This window comes from Balaenoptera ricei, chromosome 2 (assembly GCF_028023285.1).
Source record: "Balaenoptera ricei isolate mBalRic1 chromosome 2, mBalRic1.hap2, whole genome shotgun sequence".
In the NCBI taxonomy this organism is placed as follows: domain Eukaryota; kingdom Metazoa; phylum Chordata; class Mammalia; order Artiodactyla; family Balaenopteridae; genus Balaenoptera; species Balaenoptera ricei.
Genome location: NC_082640.1, coordinates 71,087,452 through 71,104,407, shown reverse-complemented (window position 1 = coordinate 71,104,407; position 16,956 = coordinate 71,087,452). Strand labels below are relative to the sequence as shown.

The 16,956-nt window shown below is 52.1% G+C and overlaps 1 protein-coding gene across 3 annotated transcripts in view; it reads right to left on the bottom strand.

Annotated features, from left to right (window-relative positions):
• Positions 1 to 16,956, bottom strand: part of IGDCC3 (immunoglobulin superfamily DCC subclass member 3) — a 42,558-nt gene that overhangs the window by 6,804 nt on the left and 18,798 nt on the right. For all 3 annotated transcript variants that reach the window (XM_059915503.1, XM_059915502.1, XM_059915504.1), the window contains 3 exons: positions 2,138 to 2,282; positions 1,647 to 1,777; positions 1,063 to 1,200 (listed from right to left, as the gene is read on the bottom strand). In XM_059915503.1, the coding sequence (XP_059771486.1) occupies positions 1,063 to 1,200; positions 1,647 to 1,777; positions 2,138 to 2,282 (414 nt within the window). The remainder of the gene's footprint in view (positions 1 to 1,062; positions 1,201 to 1,646; positions 1,778 to 2,137; positions 2,283 to 16,956) is intronic.

The window sequence follows — 16,956 nt, the reverse complement described above, 5'->3', positions numbered from 1 at the left end:
AGGAAAGTAAGGGGTTTGGGTTACATGGACATTTCCCAGCTTGATTTGTCTCTCCTGAAAAAAGTTCCTTGGTCAGATATCCATTCCACTCCTTGGCTCTCACAATGCGCATTAATACAAAGGCTCTGAGAAGTCCCGTAGCAAAGGGATCTGGTTTATTCTGTTTCCCAAACTTGTTAGACCACCAAGCCATTCTTTCCCCTTGCAGATTTCGCTTTGGGAAATGTTGCACCAGATGGTCCTTGCAGGGCCTATGGGCTCCTCCTAATGGTGAGGCCACTCTTTCCAGCCTCTCCCAGTCCCCGGGCCCTCCCCCCACCCAGGATCAGATTAGCACAGTCAGAATGCGAGGAGACAGCTCCCCATTCAGTCCCTGAAGTGGTGAAATCTACTCCATTATCCTGCCTGCTGCCCCCTCCTTCCCGGATCACTCAGCTGCTACAATGTGGCACAGTCTCCTTGTGAATGCGACCCCACCCCATCCCCTCCAGACTCTCCTTCCCCCAGTGACCTTTCCACTCAGACAATGTGGGCCCATCTGCACCCTTTCATTTCTCTCCTCCAGCTGCCTAGGGATTTAGGCTGGGGATTTAGGGGGCCAGGTTAGAGACTGGGGGGCCCAGAGAGAGGATGTGACAACTGGCTGAGATTTTGAGGGGTTTGGGATTGCATCACTGGGGAGGATGGCCAGGGTGTAGAGGGCAGAGATGAGCTGGACAGGAAAGAGACTAGGGGTGCTGAGAGCTGCAGAGGGGTTCTGGAGGGCCCGACGGAGATGCCCAGAGTGAGGGGAGCATGGGGGAGGGGAGCTGGCACAGGACTGCCGGGACTGGACGAGGTAACCTGGGGAGCTAAGCCATCTGCACAGAGGGAGGGAGAATGCAGTGGGCAGGCGGACCTCCCTGGTCCTGCCAAGGAGAGGGGAACCCACCCCCTCCCCAGGCCTCGAAGAGAACGGACCCCCACGGAGAACAAACAGGATTCCAAGTTCCTCCCAGAGCTGGGTGAAGAGACTGGCCCTCCCAGGGGTGGGAGAGGCAGGGGCTGCAGGATGGGGCTCACCCAGGCGGCTCCAGGACACAATGGGGCGCGGGTTGCCCGTGGCGACACACTCGAGCACGGCGGTCTGGTGCACAGTCAGGGTGAGGTTCTCAGGCCCCACGAGGATCGTAGGCTCCTTGTAGGCCCCAGAGCCCGAGCCTGGGAGGAAGATGCCGTATTTCTTCACTTTATCTGGGACCCTTCCCACCGCCTCACCACACGCACCCACCCCCAATACACGGCCTAGGACATGGGGGGTGGGAGACAAGCTCCAGCCCAGAAGCTGGGTCCCATGCGTAGAGAGGAGAAGCCGGCGGCTCCAGGACGTTGCTCACACTCATCTCCCTGGTCAGGCCCCGCAGGGCCTCTAGCAGTGGGAGAGCCACCCTCACCCAACCACCCATAAGCAGAGAGTGGGCTTCCTCAAGGAGAACTGAGCCAGGGAGGGGCCTCGGATGCCTCCTGAACCCTCACCCCGAAGAGCACAGAGCTTTGTGCTCACAAGGTGCTCTGTGTGCACTTGGCTGGCCAGGCCCTGGGGCTCAGTTGAAGAGGGATTGATTTGAGGGTGGGGAGAAGAACGAGACAGGGCCAAGGACCCTCACCTGACACAGTGAGGCTGGCCCCATGGCTGACCCGGACACTGGCGACGTTTGAGGCCACACAGTGGAAGACGCCGCTGTCCTCAGCCTGAAGGCCTGTGATCTGCAGGACCCCCTTGGGCAGCAGTGTGTACCTGTGGCGGGAGGGCACGGTCAACCATAAGCAAGCACAGCACCACTGGCCACAGGGTCACTCAGCATCACGGACACAGCCCAGGACCCAGCCACTATCCCAATGTCACTTTTGTCATCACAGACACACTATGGGACTCACAGGTGGATGCACCTGCGATTCCAGCCTTGACAACAATCACACACAGACCTTCGCATGCATTCAAGTGTTGAATCTGGGCCCACAAACCACACAGATACTCAATCTCAACAAAGTTGCAGAAACACCACCCTGGAGGCCGCAGGCAGGCCTCCTTCAAGGCCCAGACACTGGACTGGCCTGCCTCTTGGTCATCCCTCCGCCTTCCCCACCCGAGGCTCACCTCTCATTGTCTGTGTCAATGGGGACCCTGTTCTTCTCCCAGGTGATCAGGGGTTTGGGAAGCCCGTGGATTTGGCACTGGAAGCGGGCCACACCGCCCTCCTCACCCACGGTGGCCTGGGGGTGCACGTGGAAGTCGGACATGGCTGGAGAAAGAAAAGGAAATGTGTATGGGGAAGGCACACTGCTGAGGTGCAGAGGGGACAGGAGAGGGCATGGGGGGCCTCAGGCCTGTGTCCTGGAGCCCTGGAGCTCACCCGGCTCAGGGGGCAGGGTGTCTTCCCCTGAGCTGAGCTGGCAGGTGCAGGGCAACAGCTTGCTGGGGGCACATCAGCACTTACCCTGCCTCCTGCCTGTGGGAAACATCTCCCCCTAAGGGATGGTATAGGCCGGGCTGGGACACTTTGAGAAAGGTCTGGACAAATTCTTGGATGATAAACCTCTAACACGGAAATCCTGGGCTGCGGACCCACGAACGCCAGTCAGAGAAAGCCTTGCTCCCAAGGCCTGCTCCCCACTTTTACAGCTGCTTTCGGATTTATTTTTATAAACTCCTTGTAAGGTATGCAAGTCCTAAGTATTATACTGTACATCTTACAGAATAGGAAACAGAGAGGGGAAGCGATTAGTCCAGTGTCACCCAGCAGGGACACTGGTCGTTAGACCCTGGTTACCAGCACCCAGTAGCTTTCTTTGCCCTTCATCATCACCCCCTTATCCCCAGTTCTTCTGCAGCTTCTCAGTGTACCCCAAGAAGGTGGTGCACCATCCAAGGTGACAAGCCTCTCAGAAGACAGTCAGACCTACCAATCAACATTTCAATGTGTCATAAATATTCAGGGGCTGCCTCCCCACCTTTTGGGGATCTGAACAAACTGCTTGAGCTCTGATCATGGGAGGGGCCGTGGTGCATGCCCCCCACCCCGTTTTAGGCTGGTGAAGTGTTCCTGCCCACCCTCACTCCCATCCATCCCTACTCCCCAACCTGTAAAGCCCAGGGAAGGGGCCCCTCCCACATGGGTTCCCAGCTTCAGCACCAGGCCTGTGATTTCATTAAAATCCACTTTGCTTCAAGTGCGGGAAGGAGGCTCACCATCTGTCCAGGCAGGCAGCTCCTCCCCTCCAACACTCCATCAACTGGGACAGTTGCCCCCTCCCAGAAGGAGCCCTCCCTCTCCCCACAGCAGCAGGGACACTGGAGCTTGTCCTGGTTCCTGCTCCTGGCTCCCTGGTGTGGGTGGGCACACCCCATCTCAGGCCCCCTCAATCCACCGGTCTGTTCAGGACTCCAGGGCAGCTCAGAAAGGCCGAGCCTTTGTGCCCTTCTTCCCAGAGTCTCTGGGGGCTGACTCTTTTGTGGCACATTCTCCATCTCATTTGCATGTGGTTCATTAAATATAAACATGCATAAAAATCCCCAGCCCAGCCTCCTCCTCTTTCAGGGCCTCCTGGGAGTACGGCTGATGGGTGTGAGCGCCTCCTTGCACGTGTGTGCAGAGCTGTGCTCGCCGGGAGGACATGGCTGCCTCTGTGTATGTGGTGTGAGTGTCCAAGGCTGGATGTGAGTGGGGGGGGGGGGTTGTATCCCTCAGCTCCTGTGGCTGGTGTGTGATTCTGGTTCTGTGTAGGTAATCAATCACACATGTCCCTGAGTAGGTATAGTCCTTACAAAGGGCACCTTGGGGCCCTAGGGGCGGGAGATGGGGGCAAGTGCCCCAGCTGGTGTCCCCATCAGGCTCAGTGAGATGATCCCCAGGGAGCACTGTGAGGTCAGCCTGCCCAGTCTCAGGCCAAAGGCTGTGTTTGGCCAAGGGCCTGCAGGTCAGCCCAGAGGTTTGGGGGAGGGGGCTGAGGCACTGGTAGGGCCCCTCTACTGCCTCCAGGCCTCAACCTCTAGGAGGACAGGGCTGGAGGCAGTCCAAGCGAGCGGAGAGGGCACCCAGGCTCCTGGGTCAGCTGTCTATGCACCCCCCACCCAGCCCTGCCCTTCAGGAGCTGGGGAACTGCCTGCCCCCTCCTCACTCCAGCTGGAGAGGAGCTTGCAGCCCCCCAGGGACTTGGGGCGGGGACTAATGGCTCTGCTGACTACAGATGCCTCCTCATTAAGGAACCCGAATCCTTTTGTGTTTCTAGCCCCCATTCTGGGCTCCCTGGAGGCGCCTAGAGCTAGGAGCTGGCCTGAGGAGAGATGCAAGGGAAACGGCTGCTTCTCATCAGGGCGCTCTGGATGGAGAAAGTTTGGCCTCTAGCTTCTTTCTCCCCCTAAAACTAAACAATGAAAAAGCATGGGTTGAATGAGATGCTGCAGAGGAATGCTCGAGCAGGAAGGGGTGGTACTTAAGGAGCCAGTCTGATCATCTTCACACTGTACAACAGAGTCCGAGGGGTCCCCAGGGGCCCCTGGGATGCAGCTGGGGCCCCTTCCCACCCAGGGCTTCACATCTCTCCTCCATCAGAGCAGCACCTTGCTAAACCTCTCCATCAGCTTTACTTAATTGCAGTTCTGCCAAACATTTCATTTGAAGGGTAGCTTTGCTTTTAAAAGTGCTTGAAAACCACTCATCTAAAGCCAACACATTCATTTTACGAAGGGGAAACTGAGACCCAGGCCCAGCTGGTGGCTCTACTGGCCCGAAATCAGAAGTTCCATGCCCCAAGCCCTCTGCTGGGGTGTCCCCAGCAAATTTTTCACTCTCCAAGGACAGGTGACCCCAGGGCAGACTGCAGGCTGGGCCAGCCTCTTCTCACTGGCTGCGAGTTGGCACTGTGTTACAAGTTGCAGGGACGACAGTGAGCCCCAGAGACGGTTCCTCAGTGCCATCCCTTGGAGCCCAGCTGGTTACGCAGTGTGGTCGGGGGAGGTGGTGCAATAGGAGGGTGTGGTCCTCTTTATCTGAGGCTCCTTCTTCCCTCCCCTTCTTCCCACCCCTACTCAACCCTTGGGTCAGCCCTGTACATCCCTTCGGTGTCCTGTGGGATTGCAGTGAGACCGTGGGCAGGCAGTGTCAGGGTATAAAAGGGAAGAACAAACCTGACTCCATGTTGGATCTGTTTCTTTTTCTTTAACCTTTGTATTCTATTGCTTTTGCTACAAGTTAATCGCTAAAGGGATGTTGCCTAGAGCTTAAAGTATACATGATGGCCCATCTCTGGGAACCCTGCCTCCCATAATAGGAGCGCTGGTCCTTTCCTCCACAGATGAAGGGGTGAACAGGTACTCTGCAGGGCCTGCCACCTCAGACTCCTGCCGCCTTCCTGTACAGGCCTTTGCCCACACTCACCTGAGCTGGGGTCTCTTGGAATCGTCCACTCACTCCGAGTTCACTGCTGACTTCTTTAGGAAGTCAGGGGAGAAAGTTTCTCAGGGCCACTTAGATCTCCGATCTCTCAGAGGGGGAACACGTTTGGTTTACACGTCTGTTTTGCACTGGCTTGTACGAGCAGGCCACGGAGCCAGCTCAGCTGTCGCTCATCGTGTCTCTCTGGGAGAGGGTCCCTGGGCAACCACGAGGATGTGGGGCTGAGGACTGGACCTCAGAAAACGCTGACCGCTGAGCAAGTCATCCTGGAGGCCACTGTGTGGTTGACAGTGGTGGGCACAGTGGCTGGACGCACTATTTGTTAATAGTTTTTTATTATTATTATTTTTAAAATTTATTTATTTTATTTATTTATTTTTGGCTGCATTGGGTCTTTGTTGCTGCACACGGGCTTTCTCTAGTTGCGGCGAGTGGGGGCTACTCTTTGTTGCGGTGCGCGGGCTTCTCATTGCGGTGGCTTCTCTTGTTGCGGAGCACGGGCTCTAGCCGCGTGGGCTTCAGTAGTTGTGGCTCACGGGCTCTAGAGCTCAGGCTCAGTAGTTGTGGAGCACAGGCTTAGTTGCTCCGTGGCATGTGGGATCTTCCCGGACCAGGGCTTGAACCCGTGTCCCCTGCATTGGCAGGCGGGTTCCTAACCACTGTGGAGGCACTATTTGTGGCCGATGTGGGTAGCACTGTGTATGGGGCTGGTGGACATGAAGGTGGTGCTGTGGCTTGCGGCTAACGATGCTTTATCTTCCTGCTCACAGCTGTTGGCCAGGTAGGCGCCATTTCGGGTTCCTCACTTCAAGCTGGGTCACGGGAGGGGGTCGTGTTGGGACGCCCCTCCTGTGTGAGGACCAGAGAGAGTGACAGGGAGGACAGAGGCCTGCTTGGGGGTCATTATGGAGAAAGGAAGAAGAAAGCACCTTTGTCCTCAAACAGTCTGAGAAGGAATCTCCCAGCCGCTCCCTGTCCCCGCCAGGGATACAGTTAGGCCGTGGGGAAAGAGGGTTCACAGAGACAGCCCAGCAACCCACCGGGCTGGAAGGGAGCAGAAGCCAGCAGGAAATGGCTCCTGGACACCCCTATAAATCACCCGAGGGGAGGGGAGTCTCCTGAGAGCCAGATCTAGAGGGGCTCAGGGAGGGGAGGGGGACTTTCCTCCTGGTCCATGACCTCTGGTGAGGTCAGGCCTGGATCTGATTAGACAGGCTCCAAGGGGACGCTGGGGGGGCAGGAAGGGTCGGGGCAGAGTGCTGGGAAGGAAGCCGGCAGCATACCCCAAGCCCAGCCTCCAACCCTTTGGCTACAGCCAGACTCCTATCTGGTGTGTGATGACAAAGAGATCAGTGGGCTTGTTGGGATGGAGAGTTCAAAACACAGCCTTTGCAGAAGCCAGCGGCACTGGGGGTATGAGGCACCGACTGCCCCCACTCATACCGCCATTCAAGAGGAATAACCACGACCTACAGACTCTTCCAAAGGCCATCCAAAGTCCCCTTCCTTGTATCCATCCCTGCCAAGGACCAGGGACACCCCGAATGCCCTGCTCCTCCTCACGCAGCTCAGATGATTGTAATGTTTTTCCTTATACTAGAGGCACAGCTGAATCCCATATGCTTCCACCCAATGCCCCAACTTTCCCCTTGAGAATCTTTTTTAATAAAGTAAGTAGCCGGCTATTAAGCACTTGAAATGTGACCAGTCCATATTGAGTTGGGCTGTAAGTGTAAAATACACACTGGATTTCAAAGATTTAGTACAAAATAAAAAGACACTAAGCATTGGGGAAATGCAAATCAAAACCATAATGAGATGCCACCTCACACCCATTGGGATGGCTACTACCAGAGCAATAACAAAAAACAACGGAAAATAGCAAGCGTTGACAAGCATGTGGAGAAATTGGAACCCTTGTGTACTGTTGGTGGGAATGTAAATTGGTGCAGCCACTATGGAGAACGGTATGGAGGTTCCTCAGAAACTTAAAAATAGAACTACCATACAATCCAGCCATTCCACTTCTGGGTATATACCCACAAGAATTAAGCGTCTCGAAGAGATATTTGTACAGCCACATTCATAGCAGCCTTATTCACAATAGCTAAAAGGTGAAAGCAGTCCAAGTGTCCATCAACAGGTGAATCGACAAATAAAATGTGTTTATACATACAATGGAATATTACTCAGCCTTAAAAAGGAAGGAAATTCTGACACAGGCTACAATGTGGATGAACTTTACGGACATTATGCTAAGTGAAATAAGTCAGTCACAGAAAGACAAATACTGTATGATTCCACTTATATGAGGTACCTAGAGTAGGCAGATTCATAGAGACATAAAATAGAATGGTGGTTGCCACAGGCTGGTGGGCAGAGAGAAATAGGGAGTTACTGTTTAACAGGAATAGAGTTTCACTTTTGGGAGATGAAAAGAATTCTGGAGATGGATGGTGGTGACGGTTTGCACAATAATATGAAGGTACTTAATGCCACTGAACTGCACACTTAAAAACGGTTAAGACAAAAAGAAAATTGTTAAGACAGTAAACTTTATGTTATGTTTATTTTACCACAATTAAAAAGTTGGAGGGACTTCCCGGGTGGTCCAGTGGTTAAGAATCCGCCTTCCAATGCAGGGGACGCAGGTTCAATCCCTGGTCAGGGAACTAAGATCCCACATGCCGCGGGGCAACTGAGCCGGTGCGCTGCAACTACTGAGCCCGGGCACCACAATTAGAGAGCCCGCATGCCGCAAACTACAGAGCCCACACACTCTGGAGCCCACATGCCACAACTAGAGAGAAGTCTGCGCACTGCGAGGAAGAGCCTGTGCACCTCAATGAAAGATCCTGGTGCCGGAACTAAGACCCGATGCAGCCAAAAATAAATAAATAAATGAATAAATATTTTTTAAAAGTTGGGAAAATAATAATTTTAATTGATAATAATAGTTAATAATTTAAAATATTGATAACAAGCTGAAATGATAATACTTTGGATTTTAAACAGTTCAAAAAATGTAAAAAAGTATTAATAATTTTAAAATAATGATTATATGTTGGAATAATATTTTGTATATATTAAGTAAAATAAAGTTTATTATTAAAATTAACTTCACCTGTTTCTTTTTTTTTACTTTTTTTGTAAATGTGGCTATTAGAAAACTTAAAGTTACCTATGTGGTTTGCGTTATACTCCCGTTGGACAGTGCCGCTCTAGAAGACACAGCCAATTTTGTTCTTCACACAACAGATCTTCAAATACTTGAGGTCTGGGTTGTTCCCTGAGAAACATCTTCTGAGGGGAAACACCCTTAATTCCTTCAGTCACTTGTGATGTGAAATGATGTTCAGATGCCTTGAGCCTGAAGACCCTGTGGATGGTATGAACCCAAAGGGCCTTACGCCAGCAGGGGACGTGGAGCAGATTTCAGCCATCATCAGTAGTGAGCATTCTTGTGTTGTCCAATATGACAGCCACTAGCTACATGTGGCCACTTAAATTAAAATTAAATTAAAAATTCAGTTCCTCTGGCTCACTAGCTACCTTTCAAGTGTTCAATAGCCACAAGTGGCTATAGGCTACCTTATGGGACAGCACCAATAAAATACTTCCATCATCACAGAAAATCCTTTTGGACAGCACTGGTCCACACTCAAGGCAAGGCCTCAGACCCACAGCTGCTTTCTGTCTTGCTCCCTCTCTCTTGCTGCCCCACCAGAAAGCCCCCTTTCTTCTCCATCTTCATCACTAGCCCAGCTTTGCCCCTGCCAGATCCCTCCTCTCCTGGCCACATGGACTCAGAGACTGCTGACAAGGCCCGCATTTGATCGCATCCTAAGGCTGTCACACTGCATGGCAGAGAAGGCCTCACACAGCACGATTTCTACTTCTAGTGGGGAAATACTTGCTGAGAGCATTTTGAGGGAGCAATGCAGTGAAGAGGTTAATGGTACAGGCTCTGGAATCAGACAGAACTGGGTACAAAACTCACCTCCGCCACTCTTAGCTCTGTGACCTTGGGCAAGTTAGTCTCTCAGAACCTCTATTTTCTCACTTATAAAATAGGGATGACAATAGCTCATGTTGCTAGAGCTGCTGCTCTGGTGGGAATCAATGAGATTTATTTGTAAAGTGCTTGGCACAGTCCTTGAAAAATAGCAAATACTTGCCAGTGATTGTTGAGGGAAAATAGTAGAATCTTGAGTTAAAAGGTGCTGAGAGGTTATGGAAGAGCATGGTAGGATTGGGGGTGGATGGCTATCTACTCCAAGAGGGTAGCCATATTCCCATGGAGAGGCAAAAGCTCAGAGAGCTAGTGGCAGAGCCCTCTGGAGAAGTGAGTAAAGACAGAATTTGCAAGGCCTGAATGGTGAGAGGGTCAGTGCAGGGGGAAGGGGGCAGCCTGGTATAAACCAGAGCTTGGCTTCTATTTCACTTCTGCCCGGGGGCTTCACAGAGGCCCCAGTAGGTGAGCTGTCAGTTGGAAGAAGCCATTGGGTAATTGAGGCCTTGATTTCTCTAGTAAAATGTTTATGAAGCCCATAAACTCATGCCTTTATTGGCCAGGCTCATTCCGGGGGATGGATGTGGCTCTCCAAGGTGTAGTTAAAGCACCTGCTGAACTCAGGCACCCGGTGGCTACTCTGGCCTCCGCCCAGACCCACCAGGCAGAGTGACTCCTGGAGGGTGAGGAGGCCAGCCAAGTCCACATGCTCTTTAAACTCCGCAAAGCACTTGTAAATGTCCTCTCTAAATGCGCATGGGACGGAGAGAGGTGACGGCAGAGAACCCGGAGTCCTGGGGAGGCTGGCAACTTGCCACAGTCCCGGTGGGATATTGGCTTTGTCATCAGGGTCCTCTGGCCCAGGCTTACCCTCTCCAACACTCTGTCCCAGTCTCCCCAATATCTGGGTCCCCACCTTGCCCATGACTTTGGCTCTGTTAGGGAAGATCCCCTACATTGATTGGCTGATGACATTTGGAGTGGAGGAAAGTATGAACTTAGAAGACCTGTATTTACTTCCCTGGCTCTCCAAAGGGAAGTCTGAGAGTTGAATTAAGGTTCTGAATCCAAAGAGTAGGTGTTTTTTGTGGGGGGCGGGAGGGAGGCACTGTGTGGGGTTTGGGCGTTGGATTGGTGTGTGTGGACGGTGTCTGGAGCTTACAAACAGCCCCAGAAGACGGCGATGGCTCAGAGGCCCTGCTCAGCTTTGCTGGGGGTGATTGATTCATCTGGGCCTTTGCCTGGTGACCCTGCTCTGAGAAGCCTCTGGAACCTTTTGTCTGCCTCTTCAAGCCCCTTACCCCCTGCCTTGGGCTTCCGAACCCCAGCCCCTCCCTCCCACCCTCCCACACCACCACCAGCTCACCACTCCCCGCCCCCCCCAATTCTAACACAAAAGGCAACTTTGTCTTTCAAGTCAGCAGCCATAAATCCACGTCTCTCCCCTCCCTCCTGGCAGCCACCTCTGACAAATGGGGGGGGGGAGGTGGGGGACAGTGGGGGGCCAGACTCAGCTTGGGAAAGTCCTTGCATCCAGCTGTTGGCCCACTGTAGGCTGGTGAGCATCGAACCTTTATGGTCTGATCTTCGATTCCAACGGATGGTAAGACCCAAGGCACAGCTGCAGGAGGGGCAATCTGGGGCTCTCCGCAGCCTCTGGGCTGGGCTTTTACAACCCAAGGAGAATAAAACCTCTCAAAGCCCTACTTTTAATTATTCAGCCCACAATTCAGAGGCTCCAGTTCTTCCTCCAGATCAAGTCGTGTGCTCGCCTTCCCTCCCCTGCCTCCAGCCCACCGTGGAGGGAGTGAAGTGTGCCTGGGGGAGAGTGTGCTGTGGGACACAGGTGGTGTGCCTGCCCGATGTGGCATACTGGATGTGCCACTGGGTGGGTGTGCCCCGCTGCTTTCAGTGTGTACCCTACATATTCAGGGGAGGGGAAAGGGGGAGGAGTATCACCCACCCCACGTGACCACCCTACCTCCCCCACTGCTAGGTTTTCAAAAGCAGTCCCAAATTCAAATATTTCGCCCTATTTTTCATCCCACGTATCAGGCAATGAGTCAGAGGATGTGTCCTGGTTTGGGAAATACAGTCCTCTGTCCTATTTACACAGCACACCCACTGAATCAACTCTAAGCATTCATTCAACAGATACTTACTGACTGCTAATGTGTCCGAGAGAATGTTCTGGCACTCCTGGAGTAAATTCCCTTCATCCCACAGGCCCTGTCCTTAGGTTTTCTACCCAAGCTCCTAGAAATATCAGAAAGGTGAAAGCACCAGAGCCAGGGTCTTAGGTACTATCATAGTAATGTGGTCCTGAAAAACAGAAACCTGCAGAAGCCACTGATGGGCAAAGGTAAGATATTATATCAGTATAAGCCTGAGAGGTAGGGATTACTAGCTTTTCTGAGGTGCAGAGAGGTTAAGTAACTTGCCCAAGGTCACACAGCCATTTAATGATGATCACACATTAACATTTAATGATGCTAAAGCAGACATTTGAACTTAGAGTGGTCTAACTCTAAATCCAGTGCTCTTTCCCTGCATCACAGCTGTGAGACACACACACACACTCAAATGCTGCTCAAACATGACTAACCATACCTGCAAACACTGGCACAGAAAATCACAGAGTAACACAACATCCTAGACCCTTCAAAGTACCATGCCTGGGGCTTCCCTGGTGGTGCAGTGTTTGAGAGTCTGCCTGCCGATGCAGGGGACACGGGTTCGAGCCCTGGTCTGGGAAGATCCCACATGCCACGGAGCAACTAGGCCTGTGAGCCACAACTACTGAGCCTGCGCGTCTGGAGCCTGTGCCCTGCAACAGGAGGGGCTGCGATAGTGAGAGGCCCGCGCACCGCGATGAAGAGTGGCCCCCGCTCGCCGCAACTAGAGAAAGCCCTCGCACAGAAACGAAGACCCAACACAGCCAAAAAAAAAAAAAAAAGTACCATGCCTACGCACATTCAGAGACACCCGTGACACAGCAGGCTTCACTTTAACTGAATTCCCCCAGGGTTTGAGGTGGGTTTCATAGAGCGTAACTAATGCAGATAAGCACCATGATAAGATGGTGTTATTAGCCCACTAGTGGTCACTGAGCCCACACATGTTTCCTAGATTCTATTAACACAGGTAAATAAACAACCCAGACGCTAGTCCCCAGGTAGCTCTTCCATGAGCATTTCCAAATCAGCAAACCGGGAAACCAAGCTGCAAGGATGGGGCCTGCAGGCTTACTCCTGTCACCTGTTGGGCCTTATAAAATAGAGGAGTAGTTTATTTTCCTGGTTTTGCAGGGGGAGGACAAAGCATTGAGATGCTAGCAGCTTCCATGGGGTGAGTGGGGGTAGGGGGCGGGGAGATGGAAGGTGGATGTGCTACAGGGAAGGGTAGCTGTGACTGACTCAGTCCTTTTAATAACTGGATCTTGATAAAGCCAAAGCCCCTCTCTGGGCCTCTGTTTCCTCCTCTGTAAAATGGGGGAGTTGAGTTGGACAAGTTATAAAGTCTCATCCAGTTGTAGCCTTTGAGACACATGTGCTTCCAGGCACCAGCCAAGGGTGCAGGGTCAGGGGCTGGGAGTCGACTTGGGAATCTCTCTCTGCCTTAGACTTGAAAATGTCCAGGCCCAGCAGAGCCCCTCTCCATAGACTGCATGTCTCCGCCCGTGTCAAGGTCACCAATCTTCCTTATGTAAACCTGCCCGGGCCCACAACATCCTTAACTTCCATCATTCTGGTCAGGATACCGGATCTCCCTCATCTCCCGGAAGGGCGTCTGGTTAGGGGGCCCAGGCTGGAGCTATTAAGTAAATTGCTTTCACATGACCATGAGGACCACTCAACAAAAACAGATACTTCCCCCAAATTTCCAGAGCCATATATTAGGATTTGTAGGGACTAATATAGCAGGCATTAGGTAATGGAGAGGTGACCTGGGATCATGCCTGGCTCTGTCACAGATTCTCTATGTGACTTTTCAATTCCAACCTTGGATTTCTCATCTGTAAAATAGAGGAGTGGAGGACGACAGAGAAGAGAATCTCTAAGGTCCATACCATTAAGAGTCTAGGATAACACTAGGTAAAATGGTCTCTCTCCACCCATGAAAGGCCCCTCTCCTATTCTCAAACCTTGATCTGATGCTGTATTTACCTCTCATGGCTCTACTAGACCTCTGGCAGCTCAGCACTGAATCCCAATAGTTTAAGGCCTGCAGATCCTCCACCCCAACAGCACTCCAGAAGAAGCCTTATCAGTCTGGGGGAAGAGGGAGGCCTACATTATATGGGAGGATCATGAACCTTCTTGGTTGGTTAGGGCTACCAACTCTTGGAAGTAGACTTATTTGGGAAACTCCACTGCTACCTTCTACTTGTCGGAGGTCTACTAAAGCCCTAGGAATCGTCTGTAGAGTGTTTCAAAAGCTTTCCCTGAGATTTTTTGATGATGGCCCTTCTGACCGGTGTGACCTGATACCTCACTGTAGTTTTGATTTGCATTTCTCTGATAATTAGTGATGTTGAACATCTTTTCATGGGCCTCTTGGCCATCTGTATGTCTTCTTTGGTGAAATGTCTATTTGGGTCTTCCTCCCATTTTTTGATTGGGTTGTTTGGGTTTTTTTGATATTGAGCTGTTTGTGTGTTTTGGAGATTAATCCTTTGTCCGTTGCTTCGTTTGCAAATATTTTCTCCCATTCTGAGGGTTGTCTTTTTGTCTTGTTTATGGTTTCCTTCACTGTGCAAAAGCTTTTAAGTTTAATTAGGTCCCATTTGCTTATTTTTGTTTTTATTTTCATTACTCTAGGCGGTGGGTCATAAAAGATATTGCTGTGATTTATGACTTAGCCATAAAAAGGAACGAAATTGGGTCATTTGTAGAGATGTGGATGGACCTAGATTCTGTCATACAGAGTGAAGTCAGAAAGAGAAAAACAAATATTGCATATTAACACATGTATGTGGAATCTAGAAAAATAGTACAGATGAACCTATTTCCAGGGCAGGAATAGAGATGCAGATATAGAGAACAGACTTGTGGACACACAGCGGGAGAAGGAGAGGGTGGGATGAATTGGGAGATTAGGTTTGACATAAATACACTACCATGTTTAAAATAGACAGCTAGTGGGAACCTGCTGTAGAGCTCAGGGAGCTCAGCTCGGTGCTCTGTGATGACCTAGATGGGTGGGATGGAGTGGGGGGGGGGGAAGGGAGGTCCAAGAGGGAGGGGATATAGGTATACATATAGCTGATTCACTTCATTGTACAGCAGAAACTCACACAACATTGTAAAGCCATTATACTCCAATTAAAAAAAGAGCTTTCCCTTAAATTCAAAGGAATCACCACACCCACCCCTAACTTCTTCCTTTTCCTGTGCCTCTTATTAACTGCCTCATCATGCACCAACTACCCAAGCTAAAACAAACCAAGGTGTCACTGCCTCACCGTCTCCCTCTCCCCCACAGCTAACTGGTCACCAAATCCTGGTCTAACCTCCCTTTTCCCTCCCATTGCCTTGGCTTAGGCTCTTTTTTTTTTATATATATATATTTTTTAATTAATTTATTTATTTATTTTTGGCTGTGTTGGGTCTTCGTTTCTGTGCGAGGGCTTTCTCTAGTTGTGGCAAGCAGGGGCCTCTTCATTGTGGTGCACGGGCCCCTCACTCTCGCGGCCTCTCTTGTTGCGGAGCACAGGCTCCAGACGCGCAGGTTCAGTAGTCGTGGCTCACGGGCCTAGTTGCTCTGCGGCACGTGGGATCTTCCCAGACAAGGGCTCGAACCCGTATCCCCTGCATTGGCAGGCAGATTCTCAACCACTGGGCCACCAGGGAAGCCTTGGCTTAGGCTCTTATCACTCTCAACCGTTTCTGTAATAGCTCCCCCCTCCAGCCTTCCCACTTCCAGTGCTCTCTCTCTCCTCTTCTTCCTCCATCCTGAAGCCATAATTATCTTCCTGAATATCCAATATGCTCATTAAACATCTTTGGTGGTTCTCCCTTGCCTTGAATCAAGGTACTCTCCTTGGGATGGCATTCAAGGTCTCCATTATTAGGTCCTGATTCATATTTCCAGCTTCAAATGCAGCTAATTCTCTCTTCATGTGATTTGTACTTTGACCGTGTGAGACAAGTTTGCCTTCCCTAGACATATCATAGATGTTCATGCTTATATTCCTTTACTTCTGCTGTGCCCTTTGCCTGGAACTCTTTTGCCAGTTTCTCTACTAGCACCCCACCTTCCACATTCCCCAAAGGAGGCAGAATTAATTCCTGCCTCGAATGTGTTGCCTTGTGCCTCTCTCCTAGCTCTTACCAGACTTTATTAGAATCAGTTGCTCACACATCAATCGCCTACTAGTAGCCTACGATGAGTCCCTTACCGGCACAGAACAGTCTAATTTACCTTTCTACCTCCAGCACCTAGAACAAATACTAGGTAAATAGTAAGTCCTCATTAACTGTGTCCTGAATGCTGGCTTTAAGGATCATATGGTCTTGGGGATCATTCCCCATTATCTTCTCTTCCACCCAAGTCCCCACCCTGCCGCAATTCATTGTCTATGGTGGGCAAGTTACTGACTCTCCTTGAGTCTCAACTTCTTCAATGAAATGAAGGACTTGGACTAGGCACCCGCTACCCCCTTCTCAAACTTGACTGTGTATCAGAATAACCTAGGGTGCTGGGTAACAATGCAGATTTCCGGACTCCACTCCCTTGGTCTGGCGTGGTGCTCAGGAACCTATATTTCTGTGAAAGTACAGGAGGCTGCCTCATAATGCACGGCCAGAATTGGGAACTCCTGGCCTGGCAGGTTCTCGAGAACCCTGATCTCGCCTCGGGCTCCAGCATCCGACGAGGGCAGATTCTCAGCCCAGCACCCGCCCGCACACCCCCCACACCCCCCGCGAGCAACGGGGCCGACTAGTCCAGGCAGTGTGACTCCGATGCCAGCAGGCGCAGAGCGGGCGGCGGGGCGGGTGGAGGAGCATGTGGGAGCCCGGCCCCCGCGGGGCCCCAGTGCAGGCATTCGGCTGCCGGGCGGGGTCAGGGCCCTGAGAGCCGCTCGCTCGGCGGCAGGAGTAAGTGGGACCATCTGCTCCACTCCGCAGAGGTCATCGCTTTGTGTCAAGCTCCCATCCCCCCCCCTCGCTCCTCCCCCACCTTCCCCTCTTTGCCCTTTGACTCCCGGGACTCCAAAGAAAAAAGCACTTGAGGTCCTGATGAAAGTGGGAGTGTGATGGGGAGCGACGACGGCCGCCGGAGCTCGGGGCCCGCGCAGCGCCGAGCCTGCTCCGAAGGAAAGTGCGGCGGGCGGCTGCGGGACGGGGAGGACCGGCCGCGTCCCGTCCGCAGGGCCCGGGCCCGAGCCGGCGGCGCGGCTCCCGAGGGAGGCGGCGCCGGTTCCCACAGCCGGCCGGGCCGCCGGGCCCCTTTGAAGTGGCCGCAGCTGCACACCCCGACCCGCGGCTAATCCCCGCCGACGCGGGC